At 37.5% G+C, this 20,420-nt stretch overlaps 2 protein-coding genes across 5 annotated transcripts in view; both read left to right on the top strand.

The window, feature by feature from the left end:
* LOC148730262 (TBC1 domain family member 30-like) overlaps positions 1-8,315 on the top strand; it is a 77,546-nt gene extending 69,231 nt beyond the window's left edge. Inside the window, exon 7 of the transcript XR_016001593.1 lies at positions 8,107-8,315. The gene's annotated coding sequence lies outside the window, so the exon portion shown is untranslated. The remainder of the gene's footprint in view (positions 1-8,106) is intronic.
* A 1,017-nt stretch (positions 8,316-9,332) lies between these two features.
* Positions 9,333-15,684, top strand: LOC148730261 (TBC1 domain family member 30-like). Of its 4 annotated transcripts, XM_088761385.1 has the most exons (7): positions 9,335-10,128; positions 10,539-10,703; positions 13,232-13,293; positions 13,371-13,436; positions 14,029-14,148; positions 14,656-14,793; positions 15,515-15,684. In XM_088761385.1, the coding sequence occupies exons 1-4, from the start codon at positions 9,750-9,752 to the stop codon at positions 13,425-13,427; spliced, it is 663 nt and encodes a 220-aa protein (XP_088617511.1). In that variant the 5' UTR covers positions 9,335-9,749; the 3' UTR covers positions 13,428-13,436; positions 14,029-14,148; positions 14,656-14,793; positions 15,515-15,684. The 4 variants fall into 4 exon arrangements, with proteins under 4 accessions (XP_088617512.1, XP_088617514.1, XP_088617513.1 ...); XM_088761386.1 differs by lacking the exon at positions 14,029-14,148 and having other exon boundaries at positions 9,333-10,128; XM_088761387.1 differs by lacking the exon at positions 13,232-13,293 and having other exon boundaries at positions 9,334-10,128.
* Positions 15,685-20,420: the final 4,736 nt, after the last annotated feature.

The following is a 20,420-nucleotide window of genomic DNA, read 5'->3' as shown; positions in this document are numbered from 1 at the left end:
TTTATCAGATAGTCATCTACCTTGTCCCTCCCCCTTCGAGACAAACTGTTCCCGAATGTCGCCACTCCAGCTGTTCCTAATGGTACCGATTGAAAGACATGCCATAGTATTGCATGACACACGCTTCCTGTAAATAACTTGACAGATAACTAGCGCACACACATTAAAACATCTCCATCTTCGGAGCTTACCAGAAGAAATTCGGCATTTTCTTACAAACGAGCAAATTGACTCATCTTATTTCTCTTTCTTGGAATTGAGCACTGGCGGTTTTTTGCAAAACGGGATTGTAGAAGTGCCACTACCTAACTTTTTAATAATCAGCCTACTTAGTTGAAGATTGTTATAGGTTTCCGCTTTGCCTTTAATCATAAAATTACAATACCTATAGAGATCAGTATGGAGAATATGCATACTGATGTTAGGGCGTAAAGGGATAGTTAAAACTTCTGGATGATCAGCAGTTGCGAATTTGCCTTTGGTTTTAGGAGGGGTTAATTAGTAGAAATGCGCTCTATAAGAAAACAGTGTTTTATATCCGTGTGTACATATCATATCAAGTTACTAAGGCAATGTCAGAACTACAAATAGATTAACTGATAAACTACGAGCTGGTGTTCTCAGCATTTTTTGTTCTTAAAATGTGTTTTAACATTCTCTTTGGTTTAAATAAGTAGTCAGTAGCTCTAAGAATAAGCAGAACATTATTTGTACACTGCGGTGTATACGAGTTCATTATACCTCTCACAATTAAAGAGGGGCAAACGAGTGAGAACTATTATCAACACTCAAAGGTAAAATTGATATTTACGCGCGGCCAAGTGATGACCTCAGTGATGTCGAAAAGATTTTTGAGTTACTGTACTAAAGTACAAAGTGGACAGCACAAAAAAGTTTTATTTCCATCAGTGCTATGCTTCCATGCTGAAAATTGAACCACAATGATTCGGAATAGCCAGCACCTTTTTTCAGAGTAGATGGTGAAATATGCAGTTCATGTGCAAAGGCGAAGCAAATGGAAAAAGCATGTATCACTAAATGAGGTACTGAGGTTTGGGTACATGACAGAGAGGTAGGGGTACTTTTAATAGGTTTTAGTAGGGCTACTGGACTCAGGAGAAGGAGTGTGGAAAGAGAGGTGAAAAAATTTTAAAGGGGGCTGTGTGGTTTTAGATCCTAGAAATATGTTAGAGTAATGAAGTCTTATCACGGAAGTGTCATGGAAATAAAGGGAAAAGAGGTCATGCACCGTTAGTAGTAGAAAGGTACTTGTTTATAGATTGCCCACAACTGCGAGAACAAATTGAAGTTTGGAGTCTAATGAGAAAGCAAGTAATGGGTGAACACCCATGAGAGAAATGTGGTGGTCCTAACAGTTAAGAAAGTGGAATCTGTGTTTAGAAGTGGCCTTTAAACCCTTTGAGTGACCAGCCTACAATTTCTTCCAACAAAAATCCTGCTAGATGTTTTATGAAGATCATGAGAATGAAAGAAATCATTGCCAACCTAAGAAGATTTGAATGTTTAACAAATTCTCCTTGTCAATAACAAAGAAAATATACAGAGTAGGGTATGGAGAGTTTGAAAGCTGATCTAAGGGAGTAAAGGGTTTGAAAGCCCTGATGGGGCTTTTGTGTTGTGTTCAAAGACAAGATGCAGTGTGCACTCACAGTTCCTCTCCCCACCCAGGTGTGTAAATGGGTAATGGACAAAACTATCAGGGAAACCTTATGAAATGCTAAGGGGGGGGGGGGGGGAAGGAGGAGGGGGATTTAAACTGTAATGGACTGGCACTCGATGGAAATCGGTTACTGTCCGTGTTAGCAGGGTTTTACTGTTGAAAGCAAGGAATGCATAATTTCTCAAATAAGTTGAACTACGGAATCTTTCAACATGCACTCAGTTGCAACGAGATAATAGTGGGCATACTCAGTTGAAAGCGAACAGTGTGAATTTCCATTTTTCCAATCTGTTTTTGAAAATTGATAAATGACAAAAAGGATTTTGAGGGAAAAGTTGATCTTTCTTCGTTAATATTTGGATTCAGAACAGACAAGCATAAAGACTACATTACTGTATTAATACAGTACTTCAAATTTATCGGAGAAGAAAAGATGATTTACACCTTAAAAAAATTCAAGTTCAAAAGCGCTGACTTGGCCGCCATTCTGTTGTTTTGGTAACCATTATGACCGCCATGACGTAATGAGAACGCCACTAACGACTCACAGTAGTTCCCTCTTGTGAGGGGTTAGAGATAGTTCCCCTATCCCCTAAGTTCGCAAAGTATCATTAACGACGGTGGGTAGAGAAGGATAAAATATGAACACAAAGCAGGTGACACCGAATGCAAACAAATAAATGGAGCGAGACGCTAAATCTCCGAAAAAGCCCATGAATAACTTATTCATATTTTTATAGCCACTTTTCTTAGTTCCGTTTTACCGTGATCCGTACTGTAAAAAGCTGGACTAATTAAAAGCGCGCGATTTATCAATTACATTCATGAGTTTAATATTCTGGCCCACTGAGATGCTTCGAAAAAAGATCTATGTCTGACCTTGGCAGTTGAAACTAGATGAATATTATTTACTCGGGGCGCGATAGTTTGAAAATAATAAATTTCCCGCCTAGCCACATCAGATTTCTGGTTTTTGAAAGTTACTACGCAAAACGTCAACATACCGCCCGTGAAATGAAAAATACACGAACTAGCCATTGTTTCTTTAAGTTATTAAGTTTGTATAGGTGTCAAGACGGATACGGTAAGTCTATTGAGGACCGGTTCCACAATAATTGGAAGCAGGTCAGAGTATGTAGTCTGTAGATGAGCGTGACCATTCATAACGATAGTAATTATGTTATAGCAATTGGGTAGTCTTTAACTAAATTGATTTCGTTTCTAAGTTTGAATACATCTTCATACTAATTAGATGATTAATATCATGTCTTCGATTAAAAAAGGGGGCTTTGGTAGTCAGTACGTGCACACAATAAAAAAAAGCGATTAGTCGCAGTCGGCTACACCAGGACAATAGTACAATGATATCCCTTTTTTTTCCGACATCCCTTTTTTTTCTGACATCCCTTTCCCTTTTCTGTATAGTTTTACATATGCTTTTACTTATAAGATTATTAGACTTTGAATCTGTTCAGATATGACTCCGTTATTTATAGTTTTCCAGACGCTTTGACAAAAGAAAAGGAGTAGATGTGAGCCGTAAGTGAGTTATTTTGGATCGTTTTTTACGCTGTTAATATTTTGTATTGTAGAGAATTTTATGGAAATTATTGCTAAATAAAGATTTTTAATTAGGGTATCCTTTACATTACAATGGTGTTATACACGACTAGTCAATATGAAAAACATTATGTAGTAGCACGCAATACCTTGGTGGCTCAAAATTACGGATAACTTTCTATATTTTTCTAAACTAGCTGGGTTTACCTCATGCTGGATGAGTAATATGTATCAGATTATTAAAAACTAGATTTGATAAAAAGCAGAAGAGTATATGAATGACAAAACTAGTTTAGACGCACCGATGGATAGAAATGGCGCGCTTTGCATTGCTCGCTGAACCGTGCAAAAAATAAAAAGATTGTGGATTAGTCGCGATCTACCAAACGAGCAGAAAGTGCATGGAAATGATTTTTTTCCCTTGAGGATGTCTTTTATACTACAAATGCTCGGCAAACATATCGCGCCATTAATATCACAATTAGGCTAATCATAGTTTTCCGCGCAAACCTTATTTTTTCCTAGACGCATTCCTCAAAATTTACAAAGAAATGTCGGATTTTTAACAAGACTATTTACACTGACGTAAATCGATGTCAAACATCTTTTAGAAATAAAACTGGCTGTGCACACTTGTGAGTAAAAATGGCGGTCATTTCTTGCAGGAGTACGAAGAATAAAAGAATGAGGTTTGGTTGCAGTCCGCTAAACTTATACAAAAGCACGATTATTTTTTAATAAAAAATTTATTTTCAAAACGTACATAAATAAGTTCAGGAAAAAAGAGCTAGCTCAGTTTTCACTTCGACTTTGGTGAAGAAGAGTCTCCTCGCGTTTGATCTTCTGGTCGCACGATTATTCTGCAGAAAAGATGAACGACTTCGTCCTTGCCTTAGTTCTTCTCGTTAGCATCTGCTCGGCCGCTAGAGTGCCATTTCTTCGTGAGACTGAAGGTAAGAACATTTTATTTCGAGTTGGCAGAGTGGTAGATATATTTATAGATCCTCACCCAGCGCGCATAATCAGCCGAGTTGACGCCTTTCGATCAGTAGACTTAAAGTTCTAAAAAAAGTTAAAAGGTTCCAAATATTTTGGCACTCTATGAAGGTTTTGAAGATACAATTTTGACTAGTGTTAAAATCCGAAGAAAAAAGTAAAGCCTGCATTTCTACTCTTCTTTTTCTTTATTCTACCGATATTTGGCTAACATAGGCTGAGACCGTTTTGGCGCGCTTCAAGTTAGTTGAAGAAGAGGAAAAACTCACCACTCTTATCCATTTTCTTAGTTTGTATTTTGACGTAGATGTTAAAATTGTCTCGAAATAACGTTAACGACGATCAAATAATTTCTCTTAATGTGTCATGATTGTGTTTTTTCTTTCGAGTTGAGACATTTTGCGCGCGCGCGCGCAATCGCAGGGGTTTCGGCGCCTTTTTTTCTTGACATGATTAGGCGCACAAAATGATTCCTACTACCCTTCATTTATCACACAGTTACCAGACATGCGTGAATGTTTTGTGATGAAAATGATTGCCTTGACTTGTTTTTCAATTTTTTTGTGAGTTGAGACGTTTTGCGCGCGCTCAAAAATCGATCCAAGGAAAACAAATCGATTGGCCACCACCATTTCGATGGTGTACATTTTCGAAGTAGATCTAACTTACCTTCAAATGACGGCTAAGAGCAAATTATTTTATTGTAATTTTTTTTTCAGTTGTTGCTGGGATTTGATTTTATTTGTTATCATTTACAGGTAGAAAACTATTCCCGAGGTGTCTTAAACCAGGCTTCGTAAAATTTCCAAAAACTTAATTATAGTCATATCAAACTCACGGGTTACAAATAGTCTCTTACTGAATTTCGTGACCACGCCCACTTCATCGGCCCACTCAAATCGAGTGCGATATTTGGATGTTATATCATCTTGCCGACTCTCTGTATAAAAAGTTAACAATGTACCACCGAAATATTGAACTATAATATCATGGCTTTCCATTTTATGTATTTTCGTACTACAAAGTAAAGTTTTTCCCTCGTCATTTTCACCTTTTCCCGAGCGGGTCCGTCAAAATTAAGAAGGCGTTCGTGGTCAAAACAAGACCGAGCAAGAAGTCTTGGGCGATTTCTCTTTTACGCGAGCGCAAATCGAAAATGTACCACCACCAAAATCAAAGAGAGGAACAAATTTCCTTTGTTTTGATATGTAATTTGTCGAACAAGGAGCAGATTGAACCTCGTCAAATGGCTAGTCAAAACAGCCACACCTTCCTCCTTTTGCTCGTTTCCTGTTTTATAAGCGTGAAAGCAGTGGAAGAAGAATCGGGTAGCTCGGAAAGCGCTTCGGGTATTAATTTACCATCGTTTACTTACGAGATAAACAAGTAAGATTTGTAAAGTTATTTTCCGAAAGAGTCGGAATAAATACATTTTTTTCAGGTTAGATTGCTGTTTTTACCCTAAACGTCGTCCAATAAATTTTTCTTGAAGCCTACTAATCTATACAATTTCGAAGGAAAATATTCAGATGCTTCACCGTCCCCGAAGGGTCTCCACTCATCGAAGCGTGTACTGTAGCCAATGTAGTGAATTTTCAGTCTCCTGTTGGGTTTGTCAACCTCCGTGACTTCAACTTCATACAATTTTGTATCTTTTCTCTGTGAAATGACCTTTTTAACATAGGTGTATGCTGAGTATTCGTTGCAGAATCACTTTGGTTCTCTTATCTCTCTCTTTGGCTTGTCCGCCATTTTGAAAATTTGCTCAGGAGGGCATCTGGGTTAGCGGCCGCGCCAGGCTGGAACCGACAAAAACAAATGTCCATTGCAGTGGGGAAACAGTTTGATATGGTGGTCTTTGAGTGAGCAACAAGCCAAAAACAAAACAGCAGTATCAACAACTAATATGTAATTTTTCTAAATTCTACAGCATTCGGTGGTTTCACACAAAATCATTGGGTGGGGCATTGAAAGCAATTTTGGCCTGAAGAGCGCCGGGGAATTTAAACGAGCCAATCTTCAAAAATGTAAATACTTAGGAATTTCCCGGGGAGGAGAGGGGGGATTTTGAAGTTTAGAATTGATCGACGCATAGTTCCTAAAAGTGTGTTATACTCTTCATATATCACACTGTTACTACACATGCATCATGAATGGTTTGAGATAAAAATGATTGCCTTTTGATTCCACTGATTTTGTTTTTCCGTTTTAAGATGAGATAAGAAGCCTTCCGAAGCAAACGGAAAGGGATATCTCAGGTAAATCAGTCCGTTGATGTGAATTGAACCCATTCTAGTCGAGTATTTTAAGTAGAGCGAAACCTGGCAAGTGGGAAAAATTCCTATCAAGTGCAATTGTGTTCCAAAAAATAAACGAAGGGACCATTCATTATTTTGCACCTAAGAGGGGATTAGAAGATTTTGGTTGTGTCACGATAAAATTTCCCCCCCCCCCTCCGTTCTTTTTTTACTCTTATGATCCTTTCTTGTTGGAAGTTGATTGGAAGTCAATTTTCTATAGTCCCCCCCTCCCCCCTCTATAAACTCTGTTGGCGAAGATGGATCACCCCTCTGGTTCACCTGAAAACTATGTGATCCCCAAAATCCTTCATTAAAGTACTTGTGATTTCAAATCAACCCACGCTGCGTCTGATTTCGCATCAAATTGAACCCCACTCTCTTTCATTATTTATTCACTATTTATTCTCCTACCTATGTATGACTTTTCAGAGTTCAAGAATGAAATTCAAATGGACGGATCTGTTTGGAAACGCGGTGAACGTAAGTTGTACAGACTCTACCTAGCTTTAATTTGTTAGTCTTGATTTTCTACAATCGGCGATTTGTCTATAAAACTTACCTCACCAATGAGGTGAAAAGCTAAAACCAGTCATGAATTGTTCACTTCCGTTTTCCTGCGCCTCAGGAAGTTTGCTCGTATGTTTTGAAAACTATCTTCGGCTCCTTAATCTGATGGCTGCTGTAGCTGCTACGGTTCAATCGATCAATCGATGAATCTCGTCATTGATCAATCAATATCAGTTAGTCAGCTTGTCAGTCAGCCAATCAATCATTCATTCAGCGAGTCAGCAGTCAGTCATTCAGTAAATCAATATAATTAAGAAACACATTACGAAGACTTTTATCTCCATATCAATTATTTGATTCTGTGTTCCTATCTCAGCCAGCATTTGCCCTAACTGCAAGTCGCTAGGTCCTGGATGCTCTTGTACCTACAGGCATGACTATTGCCTTGCTTGGGGTTGTGGTACCAGCGGACGATGCAATGATGACAACTGTATTGCCAAGTGAAATATATAAGGTAAAGAGAACTTTCACTTAAACTGAAGTTTGAACAAAGTGACATGTATCCCATGAACTCCCAAGATCTAATCAGTAACTCTCCTGACTGTCTGCCATACAATTCTTATGATGTTAGTTTGATCTCATTAGTTATTCTCCTTACTGTTTGCCATACAATTCTTATGATGTTAGTTTGGAGAATTTGTTATTGGATCAACTCATGATCCTTAATTGATATTTTCCTCTATTCTCATCACTTGTCTGCTTGATATAGTATTGATGTTGTAAGGAGAAATTCTGTCTTGGTCACTGATGGGAGTGTATGGGATGCAAGCCTAAATATATATATAGAACACCACAAACCGTAGAACCATTAGCCAATCAGCTGTTAATCTCAAATTAGTCGCGCCGCAGGAACACGTACTAAAATTGGATTTAAAAACGTTTTCACTAGAAGAGGGGTATGTTTGAGGGATAAGTTCTCTCACTTCATATTTTCTTCGCTGTCTATAATTGTTACCGTTCTTTGCTCTGCAATGCTCATTTCCTTTTCATTTTCTCCATCAGGTGCAATTTACGTGGACAGTTTCAGCCTGATATCAAGTTGCTTTTCAGAGGGAGTCGCCATGCACTTAGCACCAACGTGATTGTAGTCGAATTTTTTGGTTTTCATTTCTTGTTTTTCGTTAGTTTGTTTGATGGCTGTAGATCGAGAGATTTTCAACGAAGAAGAACATAAAAAGTGTGTTATTTCAATCAAGATGACTGTGGGAATTTTCTTTCTCAATTTTTTTTTTTTTTATCGCCACCACGTTGTAAGTTTCTCGAAGTACCTTTAATAGTAGGCCGATAATGACCTGCCAAACTGCATGTTCGACATTTAATCAGACAAGCAATAAGCAAAATATCCAGCAAAATCATGAGAGGTGCGGGGGAGGGGGGGGAGGTCACACACTAGAGTGTCATTTGGGGTATGAATACCTGTATATCATAAATTACATACAAAATGAGACAACAAATAATAACTTTCGAATTCTCTTCGATAAGGAGAGCTCAAGCGAACCCTAAGAACTCCTACTCTTAGCGAGGCCGGTGCCTTTCATCCGGGGAATTCTAATCAGTTGACAAGCTGTATGAGAATTGATTTGGTTACTCAGAAAGTGTTACGCTTCAGTCACCTTTTCTTGTAGTCTAGACTACGCTACCTTTAACCATCAGAGCCCCACGAAAGCTCGGGTTTTCGAAACCTTAAAGTGCAGGGTGCCACTGGAATTTGAAATGCTTGTCTATCCGGATTGGTTCCGAAAACTTCAAAAAAGCGAACGCCATTTCGTTTCCAGGCGATACTATTGTGCTTGAAGTTCTGCCAATAACGATTGTATCCTCCTCCCATAACGATATTAGACTTTGCTTTATCTTTTTCCCCCTCAGTGAACTATTTTATTTTTTCATTGCTACTTCACCACGAATTGATTCATTCCGATGATATTTTGTGAAAGACATGGCTTGCCAAGGCCACTTTTCCTTCTTTGAAATCAGCTAACCCATAGTCCACCTTGAGACCAATTTCTTGTATCCAGGCAACAACTTCCATAAGAAAACTTTCAGTAGAGTGGCGTGATATGTGGTATGATATGTTCTTTGAACGTGATAGCAAATCACCAATAGATTTTTACAACAAAAGGCTGGTAAGGGTATTGGCATATGTATTTTTGAAAATAACACCTTGGGGCAAGATTTTTTTTTTTTTTTTTTTTTTTAATCGTCGGTTTTCACGCCTCTGCACGTTCATTCTGAAATGCCTTTATCGCCCGCTCTAGCTTTCCTTCAGTTAGTATTGAATTTTATCTAAGACTTAATTTTTTTTTTCGTAGTAATAAGAAGTGTTCGTTGACGGATTTATGTTGGTTTTTTCAAAGGAAGGTTGAAGATCAGTGATCAAATGATCAAATCTCATTAGCCTCGGCCCGTGAAATTTATCGCGAAGGGAGAGAGAGTATATTTCATTAATTTTCCTCAGCTGTGCCATTTGATTTCCAGACCTTGAACCCCCGCAATTGCGATTTTATTAAAACTTTGTTTTGGCTGCGGAAAAAGGGAATCTACTATTCGCGTCGAGTTGTTTGTAAACAAAGAAACCACTGCTATAGTTGAGCGCTCAACCAATGAATTTCAAATGAGCTGTGTCGATTTGTCAGCGGACGACAAACATGGCGGACCAAGAAGATGATGATTCAGACTTTGAGCGACAAGGAAGTACAGAACGGGAAAGTCTGAGCTCTGAAAGTAGTTACGACGAAAGTCCTTTGAGTCCAAGGAGTGAAGATTCCGATTGGGGTTTTGGTGCGAATGAAAACTCAGTATTTACAAATGGATTCGACCCGGAAAAACAACGCAGTGAGTTAATCAAGAAAGCTTCGATTGTCGATTGTCTTTTGTTTGAAATTTACGACCAGTATCACAGCAGAGACTCAGTGGATAGTGACAATGTTACTGAGTGTTCTACAACATCGGGGAGTTTCTACGGTGGTTCTTTCGACCTCGAAGAACGCGGTGAACGGTGGACGAAAAGCGAACTCTCTGCGAAAGGTTAGAGGCAGGACCTTCTAATATTATTTCCACCATCGTGTTCTCGTAAAATTATCAGCAAAAGGGCAAAGTTTGAATGCAGTTTGACTATTCGAAATTATTTTCCACTCTTACTTTGCGGTCTAATATTAAAAAGAAGAAGTCAGAGGAAAATTTTTAGTTGCAAAATGAGGACAGAAATGTATCCTTTTTTATTGATTTCCATTGGCGAATTTCGGACATTATCTTGTGTTCGATACTGTTTAGAACTAGTTTACATTTTAGGATGATACGTAGAAAGCCAAGATCCATATTAAACTTTTCTATTTGAGTTCAAGAATTGAAATTTTTTCTAAATAGTTAGCATTTGTACAGGTGATCGTTTTTAATACGTTGATTATGTTTCTGTTAATTTTTTTTTCTGCCCACAGACACAGACGAGCTTCGAATCATGGCTAGGGAGATGCGAACACGGATATCCATGCTTTCGACAAAATTAGTCAAGCAACTTAAACGGAGGGATAAACACGCTTACAAACTTCAAAGAAACTTCGATGTTTTAACTGCTATTCTTCAAGCGGTTTCGTTGAAAAGACGTAAGTATTTGACCCACGCAACGCCTCAGAATTTTCTTAATCGATTTATGATCATTAATTCGTTGTTTGCAGCAGTTTAATTTTGGAAAATATTTAGCCAGCCAAGGTTAAACTAGTCAAAGAAACCACGAAATTCTCAAGCACTAGGTCTGTTTGTGGTATAGTTTGTGATTTTTCCCGATTTTTTCTGCGCAGATATCAAACGTAGTATTCTCTGTAATCTTTACGACCGCTTAATTTTCATGACAAAGGTCGCTGTTTGCTTTAAATAGTCCAAGCTAGGATTATGCGCCAGTTTGTATTACAATCGCGTTCGCTGGAGGTAAGTTTATCTCTACAAAGATTTTAAAATTGATTTTAACACCTGAACACAGCGTGATGTTCTTGAAACAGCTATGAAGATTCTACATGTGTGTAGAGCTATGTTAAAAATAACGTATAAAATTTCAACTTTGTGAAATCTATTGTAATGTAAATTGTCTGACACGTCGTGGTTTTGGCCTGAAGATGCAAAGTTATTCATTGATCAATCATTTCTTTGCATTATAGGCGGGAGGCCTCGAAATTTTTACAGGTTTTGTATTTGTATTGTTAGATGGAAGTATAGATTTAGACACTGGCATTGTCCCTGGTGATTCTATCTGAATAGAACAAAGAGTTACTACTGTAAGCTTTGAGATCACTATAAATATTCTAATTATCCACTGAGCCCTTAGTAACCAAGAAATTGTACAATTTCAAATTGGCACCAATTTAAACATTCTTCACCAAAAAGAGACAAATTAGTGTTAGATGCAAATTTTGCTAAATTGTCAAGATCTGCACCTGTTTTCAAGGGCTACACTTTGAAAATTATTAAATTGCAATCAAGTTATTGGAATAACATTGACAAGCTTAGTTATCAAGTTTGCCAGAAGCTTTTAGGACACAGACATTTTAGACAGGCATGTCATTTTCAGCACATTCATTTGATTTTTGCTACACAGCTGGTTCTTCTTAAAATGAAGATCTGCACTGAGCAGACCAGATACACAATATTCATGGAATTAGGAAATATGTTGTAGTAGAATGTCTCTTGTGATATTGCATTTGTCCTGAGGTTCTGTCCTGTTCTTTGGAAAATCCAACCACAGTTGTCATGCTACAGCTGTATTGAGTTCAGTGAAACTTGATTAGTTGTAAAATGATATTGGCAAGTCTTGCATTTGCCCAGAGAAAATTTGATCAGCTCTTTGAAAATGCAATTTTCTCCTTGAATTATACTTGGGTAAATCAAAATGGAGAAGTGGTCCAAACAATTGGTGTTCTTGATTGTCAGTAATCAAGCTTGGTGTGGAATTGTAGAAAATTATTTTGTTCAGCAGCTTGAATAAGAAAATCACTATTTTTTTAGCTTCTAAAGGGACTTCTCACAATACAGGTTCTTATTGAAATACTGAATTACTCCTGTGTCATCTTAAATTGCATTTTGTAATTTTAATTTTTTTTGCATTAGTTAATGATGGCACTTGTCATGTTTTGACAATTTTTAATTGGTAACTTGCGACATTGTCTGGTGAAATCAGAGGTAGCAAAGTGACAAGTTGAATAATTATTATATCATGTATAAAGGCTCATTAAATAATTATAAAATCACAGCAAAGCTGATGTAGGTATGACTTTTTTAAGCAATTTGAACTTTTAGTGACAAAACCTTATTTTGGCGAGTCATACATTTAATTTGCATTGCTCTGTGATCAGTAGAAATATTAAATGTATGCTAAAGGATATTGTTTATAAAGTATTTGTGATGGCATAGAAGCGTTTGATTGTAACATGTTCTACACGTCTCATTCTGTTTCTAGCTTGTCATCTGCACATTATGATGAGTTAGTATTAACAGAGAAAGTGAATTTCTGTGAACAGTTCGATCAATACATGGAGACTTCTTTAATCCTCTCTTTACCTGACTATTACAGTGTACATGATGTATTACACATGTATTGTATAAAATAGAGGGCATACCTGTAACCATTATCAAATTATAGTTATGCTACATTACTTCCTAGCGCATTCTGGGTTTTTTGTTCTTATTGATATTACGTGATATCAAATACACTGTGCATTTGTGGTAATGTTGTATTTGACTCCGTGTGTCAATTCTCACTCATTGCAAAGTGCCATCTAATTTTTGAGAGTAGGATTCATTTCCTCAAATAAAATTTGTAGGTGTAGGGGATTACTACAGAGATTTTTTGAAACTCGATATCAAATGTAACCAGTTTCAAACTTTGACAAGTGTCAAAGATGCCATGTTGCAAATTGTTTACAATTTTGAGGATGAGCAATTTTTTGTGTTTTGTGAGACAAATTTTCACCTAAAAAAAAATTGAAATTTCATTTACTTTAGGCTCCAATCTTTGTAATGTGGGGTTGAGTCATCGAACGTTAACATGGAATGGAAAAAAATTAATGTCTAATGTTATGCAGGTCTACACAATTAAAGCTTAAAATGATCAAAAAGTGGATTACTACTTGTCTCTTTTTAGGTGTGGATACAAAAATCAGATTTTCCTTCATCCCTCAGTCTGGAAAGAAGGCATTTAAACACGTTAGTAATGACTACTTTTTGTGACAGTTTTCTTTAGTGGTTTTCTTGTATAAACAGGGATAATTTTTTCTTGACAGTGGCTTGCTGCATTCAAAGCAATTGCCAGACTTAAAGAAGGTGTGCCCTCACAGTGAAGAAGAAGGGTAAGTTGATCTTTGGTATCAAGTTCTCTCCATGGTAAATTAATCATGTTCTTACTTGAAATTTGTCCCACAATAATCAAAAGACTTTTTTCAATGCATTTGGATCAATTTTGGTAGAGTAGATATGTTAAAATTGTTTCAATCCTTCTTTCCCTTTCAAAAGAAGGGCAATAAACTTTCTGCCAGTGTCTACTTTAAGCAATGAAAAGTGTGCATTGTGTAATGTCAAAAGTGTTGCTGTTAATATTTACATGTAGCTCTACATGTCAAAGATGAAATTGCTCATCTTTTCCCTTGCTTTGGACTGAAGGAATATTTAGTCTTATCCAATTTTAGATGCCATCAAACTTCCTACATGTGCTATTCTCAAGTTATGCCATTTTTTTCAATGACTCATCAAAGTGTTTTGTTCATTTTCTGGTTTATCATCCTTAGTCTAGTTTTTGTTGGGATATTTCTTTCCTCTTCTCTCATCCATGAGTATTATGGTGCATGAGTGTTACAGTTAGGAAATATGTTTTGGTGGTGATTGTGATGTAATCCATATAAAGAGAATAACATCTTTTGTAATAAATAAAAAATTTATTGTCAGTTGTGGCTGTGTCTTGCTGAGAGTAAAATCAAAGACTTGGACTGGGAAAAGACAGCTAAGTTTTGCTTTAATGAGAGGAGTAATCCAGGTGATGATGAGCTAGGATCACAAATTGTAAAGGTAAGAGTTTAAATAACAGAGGAACATGTCATAAAAAATTCAACAACCTTTGAGCCAATAAGGTGGGAGTGTTGTAGTTTGTTGTGTGATCTTGTTCACCTAAAATAATTTATTCAAACCCTGCAAGTGACATTGACCCTGACATCGACCTTGATATTGACCTTGACCTTGACATTGACCAATCATTCTGACCAATCAGAATGTCTGGTTTGTTTCTTTCTGTGCACTAAATTGACCCTCTTCTGCACTGAATTAACTATCTTCTGCACTGAATTAACTGAAAACTGCATTCATCTTAACCAATCAGAACTGAGAAATGTTTTCATGTATATTATTAAGATTTAAACAGTATTAGCGCCGTGTGCCCAAAAGTCAGCAGAACAGAAAGATCAATCATTCATTCAGTGAGTCAGCGGTCAGTCATTCAGTAAATCAATATAATTAACAAACACATTACGAAGACTTTTATCTCCATATCAATTATTTGTTTGTGTGTTCCTATTTCAGCCAGCATTTGCCCTCACTGCGAGTCGCTGGGTCCTGGATGCTATTGTCGCTACAGGCATGACTATTGCCTTGCTTGGGGGTGTGGTACCAGCGGACCATGCAAGGATGACAACTGTATTTCCAAGTGAAATATATAAGGTAAAGAGAACTTTCACTTAAACTGAAGTTTGAACAAAGTGACATGTATCCCATGAACTCCCAAGATCTAATCAGTAATTCTCCTTACTTTCTGCCTACAATTCTTATGATGTTAGTTTGGAGAATTTGTTGTTGGATCAACTCAAGATCCTTAATTGATTTTTCCTTTATTCTCATTACTTGTCTGCTTGATATAGTTTTGATGTTGTAAGGAGAAATTCTGTCTTGGTCACTGATGGGAGTGTATGGGATACAAGGCTAAATATATAGAACACCACAAACCCCAAACCGCAGGTTTCCAAACATCACACAGTATATTTCACCATAAAACCGTTAGCCAATCAGCTGTTGTTGTCAAATTAGTCGCGCCGCAGGAACGAGTACTAAAGTTGGATTTAAAAAGGTTTTTATTGGAAGAGGGGTATGTTTGAGGGATAAGTTCTTTCACCTCATATTCTGATATGAAGTTCATATATTTTGAACTGCGGTTATAGATACGTATGATGCACGCATTGGTAGAGCGCTGCACTAGTATCGCAGAGGACAGTGGTTCGAATCCCATACAGGCCTGATTTTTTTCAGGTCTGATTTTCACTATTGCATAAATAGCGCTCTCTACTGCAAGGATCGTGCATCATACGTACTTCATATTCTCTTCGCTATCTATAATTGTTACCGTTGTTTGCTCTGCAATGCTCATTTCCTTTGTTTTCTCCATCAGGCGCAATTTACCTTGACAGTTTCAGCCTGATTTTTGGTTGGTTTTTAGAGGGAATCGCAGTTAGCACCAACGTAGTTGTTTTCATTTCTTGTTTTTCATTGGGTTGTTTGATGACTGTAGATTTAGAGCTTTTCAGTGAAGGAGATCATTAAAAGTGTTATTTTAATTGAGATGATTGTGGCTTTTTTTTTTCAATTTTTTTTTTTGTCGCAACCACGTTGTAAGTTTCTTGAAGGGACACTTTTTACTGTAGGCTAATTAAAAGACCAGCCAAACTGTATGTTTGGCACTTAATCAGACAAGCTGTAAGGTCATAAGAAGTGCGGGGAAGGGGGAGGTCACACTAATGTGTCATTTGGGGTATGAATGATATAAAAAAATAAGACTACAAGCTATAACTTTCGGATTCTCTTCGATAAGAGAATCTCAAGCGAATCCTAAGAACTCCTCCTCTTAGAGACGCCTCGCCTTTTATCGATACCATTGCCAGGGAGGGGGGGGGGGAGAACTTTAGTTGACAAGCCGTATGATAGTTTATCCATACCATTGGGGAGAACTTTAGTTGACAAGCTGTATGATAATTTATCCATACCACAGGGGAGAACTTTAGTTGACAAGCTGTATGATAATTTATCCATACCATTAGGGAGAGCTTTAGTTGACAAGCTGTATAATAATTTATCCATACCATTGGGGAGAACTTTAGTTGACAAGCTGTATGATAATTTATCCATACCAATGCGGGTGGAGAACTTTAGTTGACAAGCTGTATGATAATTTATCCATACCATTGGGGAGAACTTTAGTTGAGAAGCTGTATGATAATTTATCCATACCATTGGGGAGAACTTTAGTTGACAAGCTGTATGATAATTTATCCATACCATTGGGGAGAACTTTAGTTGACAAGCTGTATGATAATTTATCCATACCATTGGGGAGAACTTTAGTTGACAAGCTGTATGATAATTTATCCATACCAATGCGGGTGGAGAACTATAGTTGACAAGCTGTATGATAAGTTATCCATGCCATTGAGGAGAACTTTAGTTGACAAGCTGTATGATAATTTATCCATGCCATTGGGGAGAACTTTAGTTGACAAGCTGTATGATAATTTATCCATACCATTGGGGAGAACTTTAGTTGACAAGCTGTATGATAATTTATCCATGCCATTGGGGAGAACTTTAGTTGACAAGCTGTATGATAATTTATCCATACCATTGGGGAGAACTATAGTTGACAAGCTGTATGATAATTTATCCATAACATTGGGGAGAACTTTAGTTGACAAGCTGTATGATAATTTATCCATACCATTGGGGAGAACTATACTTGACAAGCTGTATGATAATTTATCCATACCATTGGGGAGAACTTTAGTTGACAAGCTGTATGATAATTTATCCATACCATTGGGGAGAACTTTATTTGACACGCTGTATGATAATTTATCCATACCATTGGGGAGAACTTTAGTTGACAAGCTGTATGATAATTTATCCATACCATTGGGGAGAACTTTAGTTGACAAGCTGTATGATAATTTATCCATACCATTGGGGAGAACTTTAGTTGACAAGCTGTATGATAATTTATCCATACCATTGGGGAGAACTTTAGTTCACAAGCTGTATGATAATTTATCCATACCATTGGGGAGAACTATAGTTGACAAGCTGTATGATAATTTATGCATACCATTGGGGAGAACTTTAGTTGACAAGCTGTATGATAATTTATCCATACCATTGGGGAGAACTATACTTGACAAGCTGTATGATAATTTATCCATACCATTGGGGAGAACTTTAGTTGACAAGCTGTATGATAATTTATCCATACCATTGGGGAGAACTTTAGTTGACAAGCTGTATGATAATTTATCCATACCATTGGGGAGAACTATAGTTGAGAAGCTGTATGATAATTTATCCATACCATTGGGGAGAACTTTAGTTGACAAGCTGTATGATAATTTATCCATACCATTGGGGAGAACTTTAGTTGACAAGCTGTATGATAATTTATCCATACCATTGGGGAGAGCTTTAGTCGACAAGCTGTGTGATAATTTATCCATACCATTGGGGAGAACTTTAGTTGACAAGCTGTATGATAATTTATCCATGCCATTGGGGAGAACTTTAGTTGACAAGCTGTATGATAATTTATCCATACCATTGGGGAGAACTTTAGTTGAGAAGCTGTATGAAAATTTATCCATACCATTGGGGAGAACTTTAGTTGACAGGTCGTATGATAATTTATCCATACCATTGGGGAGAACTATAGTTGACAAGCTGTATGATAATTTATCCATAGCATTGGGGAGAACTTTAGTTGACAAGCTGTATGATAATTTATCCATACCATTGTAGAGAACTTTAGTTGACAAGCTGTATGATAATTTATCCATACCAATGCGGGTGGAGAACTTTAGTTGACAAGCTGTATGATAAGTTATCCATGCCATTGGGGAGAACTTTAGTTGACAAGCTGTATGATAATTTATCCATACCATTGGGGAGAACTTTAGTTGACAAGCTGTATGATAATTTATCCATACCATTGGGGAGAACTTTAGTTGACAAGCTGTATGATAATTTATCCATACCATTGGGGAGAACTATAGTTGACAAGCTGTATGATAATTTATCCATGCCATTGGGGAGAACTTTAGTTGACAAGCTGTATGATAATTTATCCATGCCATTGGGGAGAACTTTAGTTGACAAGCTGTATGATAATTTATCCATACCATTGGGGAGAACTTTAGTTGACAAGCTGTATGATAATTTATCCATACCATTGCGTGGGGAGAACCTTGCGTGGGGAGGTCCCGTCTCCTGCAGGGTTAGGTGTAGGAGACGTTAATTTCTCACGTACGAGATTACTGTGTGGTGGATGTCCTCCCTGGGGTGGGTTGGGTGGGTAGTTACAGGGCCGTTCTGAAAACCACTTCTGTTAGAACGCACCCTGTCTAGAGATTATTATCTATCTATCTATCTAACCTTAGTTGACAAGCTGTATGTTAATTTATCCATACCATTGCGGGTGGAGAGCTTTAGTTGACACGCTGTATGATAAGTTAGTCATGCCATTGGGGAGAACTTTAGTTGACAAGCTGTATGATAATTTATCCATACCATTGCAAGGGGAGAACTTTAGTTGACAAGCTGTATGATAATTTATCCATACCATTGGGGAGAACTATAGTTGATAAGCTGTATGATAATTTATCCATGCCATTGGGGAGAACTTTAGCTGACAAGCTGTATGATAATATATCCATACCATTGAGGAGAACTTTAGTTGACAAGCTGTATGATATCTGATTTGGTTACCCAAAAAGTGTTAAGCTTCAGTCACCTTTTCTTGTGGTGCACGCTTCCTTTAATCTTCATGGCTTTATGAAAGCTCGGGATTTTGAAACCCTAAAGTGCAGGGTGCCTCTGGAATTTGAAATGCCTGTCTATCAGGATTAGTTCTGAAAAACGTCAAGAAAGCGCGTTTCGTTTCCAGGCAATACTATTGTGCGTGATGTTCTGCCGACAACTGTTTATCCTCCTCCAATAACGATATTAGAATTTGCTTTACAATTTCTCTCCTTTGTGGATTGTTTTATTATTTCTTACTTTCCCACTCAATAATATGTTTGCAGTGATGGTCTTTCGAAAGTTTAATTTGTTTGTGAACTTGATTTCATAAGCTTGTTCATGATCCAAAACCTACCATGCCTCTCTTTTTTCTTGATCGTGTGGTGGATGATACGCATGAAGAAGTGTAAATAAAACGTTGAAGAAAAGGACAATGCAGACTAGTTTGGGAATGGGGGGGGGGGGGGGACTAGTGGTGGAAGAGGGAAAAAGGGACATAGGGAGTAGAGAAATACACAAGGTTTTATCATCGGATATTCAGTTACAATTAAAAACCTTGCAATGTTGTTTTTCGGGTATGAATCAAGTCAAATATCCTCTCGAAAGAGTAGTAATTTCCGAGATATAAACCTACAGATGAACCAGGATAGCCCAAAGACAGGGAAGGTTTGATCGAACACGGAGGTTAACGAAACAAAATCCGCTGATTTGCTTTCTTTTCATCATATAGTCATCTACCTTGTACTTGTATGGGAGTCTCACCTCCTTCGAGAAAATCTGTCCTCGAATGTCGCCACTCCAGCTGTTCCTAATTGTCACGTTTGAAAGACGTGCCATAGTATTGCATGGCACGCCCTTCCTGTGCATAACTTGACACATAACTAACGCACGCGCATTAAAAAGTTGCTGCTTTTTCTCCATCTTCGGAACTCACCAGAAGTAAATCGGCATTTTCTCACAAACGAGCAAGGCGACCCATTAACTTTTTTCTCTTTCTTGAAACTGAGCAATGTCATTCTTCCCTCAAATATATTTAAAGTCCAATTGTTAGCGAAGGAAAAGGAACAATTTTCGGAAACGCAAGCGTAGCCTCTACTCGTAAATACAATTGTCATGATATTCTAGAACTCATATGAGTACTGCAGTTCCTAAAAGAGCTCCGGGACCCCCCTTTTATTTCAAAATTTCTTCCATTTTTATTAAAAATTTTTCGTTCTTTTAAGATTAACCACCAAAAGGTGAGGTTTGAAAAAAATCTCAGTGCAGCTTATATTTCAGAGGAATGAACACTGGGATCGGTCATCATTTATCGCCTGAGGGGGGAAGGGGAAAGGGTGGGAGGATTTTGATTGTTATGATAAAACTTACCTGATCCCTGGTAAGGCTCAGTAATATTCTTTTGACTCTCCCCCCTAGTCAATTTTTATAGTTCTCCCCCTTTATACTCTGTCGGCGACGTCTGATTCCCCCTATGTTCTCCCTAAAAACCATATGATCTCCCAAAATCCTTTACCCCTCCCTCC

Source organism: Stylophora pistillata, chromosome 5, assembly GCF_964205215.1.
Source record: "Stylophora pistillata chromosome 5, jaStyPist1.2, whole genome shotgun sequence".
In the NCBI taxonomy this organism is placed as follows: Eukaryota; Metazoa; Cnidaria; class Anthozoa; order Scleractinia; family Pocilloporidae; genus Stylophora; species Stylophora pistillata.
This window is presented reverse-complemented; position numbering and strand designations above follow the sequence as displayed.

Coding starts and splice junctions, on each gene's coding strand:
- LOC148730261 (XM_088761386.1), top strand. CDS start 9,750: ATGGCGGACCAAGAAGATGATGATTCAGACTTTGAGCGACAAGGAAGT. Junction 10,704..13,231: donor AGCGGTTTCGTTGAAAAGAC/GTAAGTATTTGA, acceptor GTCTCTTTTTAG/GTGTGGATACAAAAATCAGA. Junction 13,294..13,370: donor GAAAGAAGGCATTTAAACAC/GTTAGTAATGAC, acceptor TTTTCTTGACAG/TGGCTTGCTGCATTCAAAGC.